At 41.2% G+C, this 7,518-nt stretch overlaps 1 protein-coding gene across 1 annotated transcript; it reads right to left on the bottom strand.

Annotated features, from left to right (window-relative positions):
* Positions 1-3,490: 3,490 nt before the first annotated feature.
* LOC135496527 (uncharacterized) lies at positions 3,491-6,769 on the bottom strand. The gene is made up of 3 exons (XM_064785887.1): positions 6,651-6,769; positions 5,387-5,524; positions 3,491-5,068 (listed from the first exon to the last, which is right to left on the bottom strand). The coding sequence occupies exons 2-3, from the start codon at positions 5,456-5,458 to the stop codon at positions 3,491-3,493; spliced, it is 1,650 nt and encodes a 549-aa protein (XP_064641957.1). The 5' UTR covers positions 5,459-5,524; positions 6,651-6,769.
* Between the last annotated feature and the right edge of the window lie 749 nt (positions 6,770-7,518).

The raw sequence follows: 7,518 nt of genomic DNA on the forward strand, positions 1-7,518 counted from the left end.
GAGATGCATGATTCATTCTCATTGGATCATGAATCCCCTGTATTTCATGGGGTGTTACATGAAAAACACAGGATTCATGATTCCAATGAAAATCCAATGGGAGGATCTCCAGAGCATCCAGACAATGATGGGACCATGTCACCAGAGTCTGATTGCCAGAAGTGCTACAAATGTCGACGTCCACTGTCTTGTCATGACAGGGAATGCTTGTCATGGATGACAACCGTGATGTCAGAGGACATGATAGAGTTCGACTCATCAGAGGAGCTACAGTTCCAAATGGAAGTAATGAATTAGTTTTAGATAAAAAAAGTACAAAATTATTTTAATGCCAATGACATTAGTAGTATGTATTTTCAAGGATAATAGATACAGAAAAAGAGAAAGCATCAATACAGTTGTACTACAAGTATTTGCATCAAAAATTTGTACCGTACAAATATTTGCTACTCAGCAAAAACAATTGAAATTGTGATTAAATGTTTCTTTCGCAGACCAACAATACAGATAATAATGGATGTTCAAGGCAGCCCTGTCCGTGTGAGGAGGTAAGAACAGGAGACCAAAACTACACACACACATCTGCTAACAACTATTTCCTGAGTTTAGAGCAGTAGTATACAGTTCTGTGATGTGGAATATCCTCAACCTTAGCAACTGTTTTGCCCTGTTAAGATGACTTTAAACATGAAGTACATTACCGACCAGTCAATAAAAACAACCCTCTATTTCAGCGAAATGAAGATGATATTCCTGGAGCGAAACTTGTTCATCCCCCTGAAAACTGCAAGATTCGCGAATTAAAATTCTGGCTTAAGTGCCGTAATTTGAAGTTCAGGGCAACAGACACTAAGGCGGTGCTTGTCAATAGGTTAGTAACATCATACATACATGTGCAATGAATTAATGTTTGATACGTAAACAATTCCAGCATTGCAATATGAATATGATATATATACAATATTTCTTGGAACCTGTGGTCACTATATACATGTACATGCTATAATGTCTAAACTGATTGTCCTTGTCCTTAATGGCTTGTTTGTGTTCTCTTTGTAGGGTGCGTACTTTCATAGCAACAGGACACAAAGTTACTATTACTGACCCTGATCCTGGACAATGTAATCAGCGGAGAAAAAGGGCAAGCTGTCCAAATTGTTCTGCGGATCTACCCCTTACTAGTGTAAGCAGCAGCACTGATGCAACTGAAGAACACCATTTCCCCAAAACCGGATGGACGAAAAGCTCACAGGCAATTCCAAGGACTTTTGGCCACCACTGTATAATGTCACATATCAGCAAGTCAGGGAGGAATACGTATGTGGAGAAATCACTGGAAAAAGGTTATCGTTTTTTCTTTGAGAATTACGTACATAATATACAGTGTACCACTACAAACCAGCTGGTCCATTTTCAAGCAAAGTGCTATCGTTCTCAAAGAAAAAACGAGACTCCCCACTCGCTGAAATTGACATTATGCAGTGATGGCAGTGTTAAATATGCCAACTGTTCCTGTGCCGCTGGTCTGCAGGGTATGTGTAACCATATTGTCGGTCTATTGTACATGTTAAATCATATTATAATGTTCGGTGCAAAAGAGTTCCCCGAGGCTGGTACTTGCACAGACAACCCACAACAGTGGCACAAGCCCAGAACAGCGGGGCTGGCACCGGAGCCAATAATGGGTTATACTGTGATAAAGCCTTCATATGGAAACAAGAGGTTGAAGGGCATTAAATCAACTCTCTACGAGGCTCGTGCTCCTTATGTTAGGCAGGTAGACCCTGAAGAAGTGACCTCTCTGGTGAAGGACTTATCACAGTATAATCCTGATTTGGGTGCCTGTGCAAATGTCAACCTTGGGGATGTCACTGTACCGTACCCACAAAGATGGGGTTTAACACAACTGTCGGCTCTACCCTAAGCCATCAGCTTGCCCTGACAGAGGGTAACACCAGTGTTGTCTGTGATATATCTGCTACTGCTAATGTTACTCTAGTCAGCCCTGTTGATCAGTCATTCCCGCCTTTACCAAAAGTATTGGATGGTCCATATAACCTCTGTGATTTTAATCTGACAGACAGGGATAAGAGTATGTTTAAAGGAATGATCCTATCCAGGGATGAAGCTATCCAGCTTGAAGTATCAACTGTAGGTCAAGCAAGTAATGCACTCTGGGCCAAATCTAGGATAAACCGCATCAGAGCCAGTAATTTTGGTCTTGTGTGTAAGAGGAAGCAGCGGACAGAAAAGTCTGCAGAGTCGGTGCTTAGTGCTGGGAAAGACCTTAGCCATGTTCCTGCAATCCGGCATGGTAGAGGAAATGAGCCAAGAGCCATTGAAACGTACTCCAAGTACATGCAGAATGCTGGAAATTCAATCTCTGTCATGGATTGTGGTTTAGTCATTAACCCATCTTTTCCTTGGCTTGGTGCATCACCTGATGGGAAGGTAATTGACTCAACTGCTGGGTAGGGTTGTTAGAAATTAAATGCCCATTCTCTGCCAAAGACATTGACCCAGTTGAGGTATGTGCAGACCCGAAATTCTGCAGTGAGATAGTTGATGGTATGCCAAGATTGAAACAGTCACATTCATATTATTACCAGATTCAGGGACAGATGGGTGTCACTGGCATACCTTGGTGTGATTTTGTAGTGTTAAAAAAAAGGAATGCTTATTCAGCGCATCAACTTCGACCACACTTTCTGGAATAACATTTTGAAGGATTTGACATCTTTTTACATGACCACTTGCATTAAACAGATTAAATCACAATAAATGACAGTGTCAGGTTCATTTTCTCTACCATACCGCATTGCAGGAACATTGCACGCAAAAATCCCTTGACTGTTCAAGTTTCTCTGATCTCTACCACCTCAAAATAAGATAATTAACTCGATGTAAAATTCATAGTCGTAGTTCCACCTATCATAAAACCCCGTGTTTTTTCAAGACCCGTGTCTTTGCCGTGTGTCAAAAAACCCGCGGCGCACTTACACCTATATCAGTTGTGTTAGACAATGGTTAATAGCCCCGGCGACAGGTGCGCTGTAGGTAGCGAGCTCTCCTGTGTTTCTTTCCCGTTGGAGGGGGCGCAATACCGAGGCAACTACACCGCGCCATCTGTCGCCGGATCTTAGAACTTGCAATTGCCGTGTCTATTCAGATTCCACCTATCAAAAAACCCGTGTTGAACACGGGGCTAAATTAGCCCCCGATTAGCCCCATCGAGCTCGATGGGGCTAATAGACACGGGGATTTGACACACGGGTCTATTTACACACGGCAATTCATAGGTGTAAGTGCAAAAGACACAGGGATTTGATAGGTGGAAGTACGCCTCAATGACATCATTTAACTAATTAACATGCATGTATTTTATGTCGAGTTAATTATCTTCTTTTTAGGTCATAATATATTTCATGTTAAATTGTTCCATGGGTTTGATATTTCCAGCAATCCCACCAATTCTTCACATTCATCTGCACTATGGGCAGGACACACTATCACTGACATCAAGATTTGGCAGGGAGATTATTGGATTTTGGAACAAGGTTAAGAGTGCACAGCATGTCCATATTTGATTAATTGACCCTGCAAGGGTTAAGGGCAACACTTGATCAAATATATGAAAGTTTTTAATTTTGTTGATGAGTCTCTCAACGTGAATTCTTTCAGCAGCAATGCTCTGTGTGCTAGCTACATCATCAGCTGACATCTGAGCATGCCTCCCAAGAAATGGCGGAATATTTAATTTCACACCAATTGGGTCTAATAGATCTTGAACGTCAAACCCCTTGTCAGCCATGAGATCATCACCTGCTTCATATGGCATTTTGAGAATGCCACTGCGGATAGTTAACTCCTTGTCGGAGATGCTTCCTGTGTATAATTGAGACACAAAGGACAGATTACCAGCAGGAGTGATACCTATCAGACCCTTCAGTGTATTTGAGCTTTTGTAATTGGAATAGCTCTGTGACTTTAGCACCAGTGATGACGGCATCTCTGTTTTAATTTCACACGCATCAATTATGACCCTTGTATTTGGGTATTTGTCCACAAATGTTCTTGGCATTGTTTTCTTCACCTGTTCCTTTGTAGGCCAAATACAAAGTGAACCAAGACGCAAATAGACAAAGTTTGACCATGTTATTATGATGCTACTAACAGTTGACACTGAGATTCGAAACCTGTATGCAAGATCAAGCTCAAGAAGCCCAAGCCTTACCCGACACAAGAAAAGGAAGAACTGATCCCTTGGAGACAACTTACAGGGATGACCTCTCTTACTCCCACTTGGTTCATCGAAATTGGTCATTATAATGTTTTCTCCATTCAATTCAGGATTTAAGAAGTTTAGCACAGAATTGAATACCTCTATGTTTGGAAAACCAGTGAAGAAAACCACGTCACCAAGTTTAATGTTGTCAATAGAAAATTCACAAAGTTTTATATCCTCCTTCAACGCAACAACTTGTTGTTTTAACAAGTCACAGAGCTTAAGTTTTTCATGCAGCTCCTGCTGTAGTTTTTCATTTTGTCTATCCAAGGATAAATGTGGCTCAGTTGGTAAGGTATCCCCTTCCAGTTCCATGCCTTCGATGAGTGTATCCATATCTTCGTCATTTGGATCAGATCCCACTTCTGCATCGTGAAAATCGTCAGCTGTATCAACTGATTCAGATGAAGGCAAAGCAGCTGACCTCAACTGAAGTCTATTTGGCTTGCGTTGCCGTGTATGTTTAATCAGATCACTTCGCCCCAAATTTTCCCAGCACTTGAAAACAGTTGGTACAGCCCCGGGTTTGAGATAATGTCGATTGGCATATTGTTGAAATTCGATGTCTTCAGGGCGAAAATGTAATGAGCAGACAGTGGTATGGCCTTTAATTTGAAATGTATCGTCCTCATCTCTGCAAATTTTCACAATCCATTGCTTCCGTATCGGTGGTTCCCTTGGAAATCTGAAGTGGTGCAATTTTTCACCATGCTCATCATCTTTGTTGTAACCACGACTGGTGCAGTGAGGTACACAGCAGTGTCTGTGACTCTTGGGAGGTTGCTGAAGACAAGAATAATCCCCAGTTGATAACAATCTTAATAATTTTCGTCAAACTGTTAAGATTCTTGGCAAAACAAGCAATTGTGTGAACTTACTTGTTCAAAGAAACATTAGATTACATGGTTTGTTTCTGTAATTTACGCCAAGAGTACTCAGTATTTCATTTAGCTCCTCTCAATAAAATGCATTTCAAAGAGATTGATATATACAATCAGTGCTCTTTGAAATGCATTTGATATCTTGACAATATTATAAGTAAATAGTACAGATATTACTAGTAGTTTGGGTGGTATACTGATGAATATTGACTGTATGTACCTTCATAACATTTCCTGCTGAATTGGAATAGCTGTGATCTTGAGAGTTTGTTGATGTATTATCCATATCCATTTCGGCAAACCTGGTTTATTCGTGGTCACTTGTTTGAATGTAACGTTAGACAGCGGTTGTTCCAAACTGAAACATGATCGTATCATTTTGAGTGAAACAGGTACTTTGTGAAAAGAATTACTATGCCATGGATGCATGTTGCATGTGATATGACGGCATTTGGATCTCATTTAATAATAAAACTTGAAATAGGCAATTGACATCATTTTGTCTTGTTATTTTTTAAAATTATGACTTGCCCAAACATTTTCCATGCAGACATGACAAATGTGGTCAGCCTCTCATGCCTCATGTGCTCTGATCCCGGGCTGTGATATCTGGCTATCATTATTCTCCCTGCAGGCCCATGGCCATGGGCCATGGCCCAAGAAAGAGTAGCCTACATGTAGCTAGCTGCCTGCCATACGACAATCAAGATGTACAGACCGGGGGAGCTGGCAGTACGTACCCATAAGTCTTTGCGGTAGTCTCGCGCGTACCGGATATAACCTATCAAGCTTTCTCCTTCAGAGAAATACTGCGTTGCGCTCAACTGCCAATTATGCATTAGTCTGGTGGACACGAGGTTGGCCTTAAACTTGCTTGAAATCGAAAATTTGGACAACACACGTGCACTACAGCGCAAACGGCAGCATTCTGACATATAGAAACATGTGGTCTGATTCTATTTTTACTTGTCATTTAGTGATCACGCGTCCAACCTCGTATGCAGGGTAATGTGGCTTTCTCATTGGTCGAACGTTAATTTTGTTCACAGCCTTATAAGGCACTTGAGCGCAACGCAGTATTTCTCTGAAGGAGAAAAGCTTGATGGGTTATATCCGGTACGCGCGAGACTACCGCAAAGACTTATGGGTACGTACTGCCAGCTCCCCCGGTCTGAACATCTTGATTGTAGTATTGCATCATGATCATAAGGCTCCAGGTTTTCATTACCGTAAATACAATAATGACATTATGCACACAGTACATAGCCTATAGGCCTACCACACCACAGAAAATATGCTATGCCAGGCCTACATGTAGATCATGTTCATGATCAGTGGCAGAGCCATGCACATGCAGCATACTTGATACTACATGTACAATGCAGATGTACACTACTGCTGTTGTGTTGTTTATGACTGTGTTTATGGTGGCTTTACTCACATGATATGCATAAAGAAGCCCAATATCAACACTAAAACTTTACCTTTACTCAATTTCCAGTTCCTGGCATGTTTGGTGCGCCTGTTCAACGAATTAATACCATTTTATTGCAGAGTTTCCCTCTTCATAAAGCTCTTCCAAGTACATGAAGTACTTGCATTGTGTTATGGTCATTATGTAAGCTGCCTCTATCTACGTCACTTCCTCCTAGTAACAGAACTGATAATAGGTGGCAGGTCAATTTTAGGAAATTGTGTATAGTGAGTTGATTTGGATTTTATACTCTAGTCCAGGCCTACTCACAATCACTCAGTGAGAAAAAGTGCCAATTAGGCCTATTACTTGCCATATTGGTGATTTTAACTCACTCCTCAGATACATTAAGCCAAGGCCTATACAATTATTTGATTACAATTGTCAAAGAAGCATATACCCATGGAGCGGGCAAATTTGAAATGTAATATACATTAGTTAAATGGGCACGATGATTGAGCTACATTAAATTTCTAACGTTACTGAAGTTTTATTAAAGGTTAAACACGAAATTAACTGCATTTAGGGACTTATTGCTGCTATCTACATGCAACCCCCAATAGATTGATTGGAGTACGCTATTTTGCACAATGCATTGAGACCAGTGACAGCAGGTCCTGTTCCAAATAAGGCCCTCACATATCAGGCATATCACCTACCCACTCCCATACCCAATGCCACTGTCGGACCAAAGCCAGGCGCATGGAGAGATGCAGAACGCAATTCAAACTGACAACATCAGTCAGTAAAGAATAAAACAAAGAGCAAGCGCTGGCCACTGTACATATTTTGTCCATCCTGGCATAACTGTTTATTGATACCCTGACTGCATGTTCCGGTAGGCCACTCTGCAGAATTTGCCTTATCACTCCGGTCAG

Source organism: Lineus longissimus, chromosome 12 (genome assembly GCF_910592395.1).
Source record: "Lineus longissimus chromosome 12, tnLinLong1.2, whole genome shotgun sequence".
In the NCBI taxonomy this organism is placed as follows: domain Eukaryota; kingdom Metazoa; phylum Nemertea; class Pilidiophora; order Heteronemertea; family Lineidae; genus Lineus; species Lineus longissimus.

Bases quoted from the DNA above. Each gene is read 5' to 3' on its own strand.
- LOC135496527 (XM_064785887.1), bottom strand. From the start codon at position 5,458: ATGGATATGGATAATACATCAACAAACTCTCAAGATCACAGCTATTCC. The intron at 5,069-5,386 runs GTACATACAGTC...TCTTGTCTTCAG, and splicing joins CAGCAGGAAATGTTATGAAG to CAACCTCCCAAGAGTCACAG.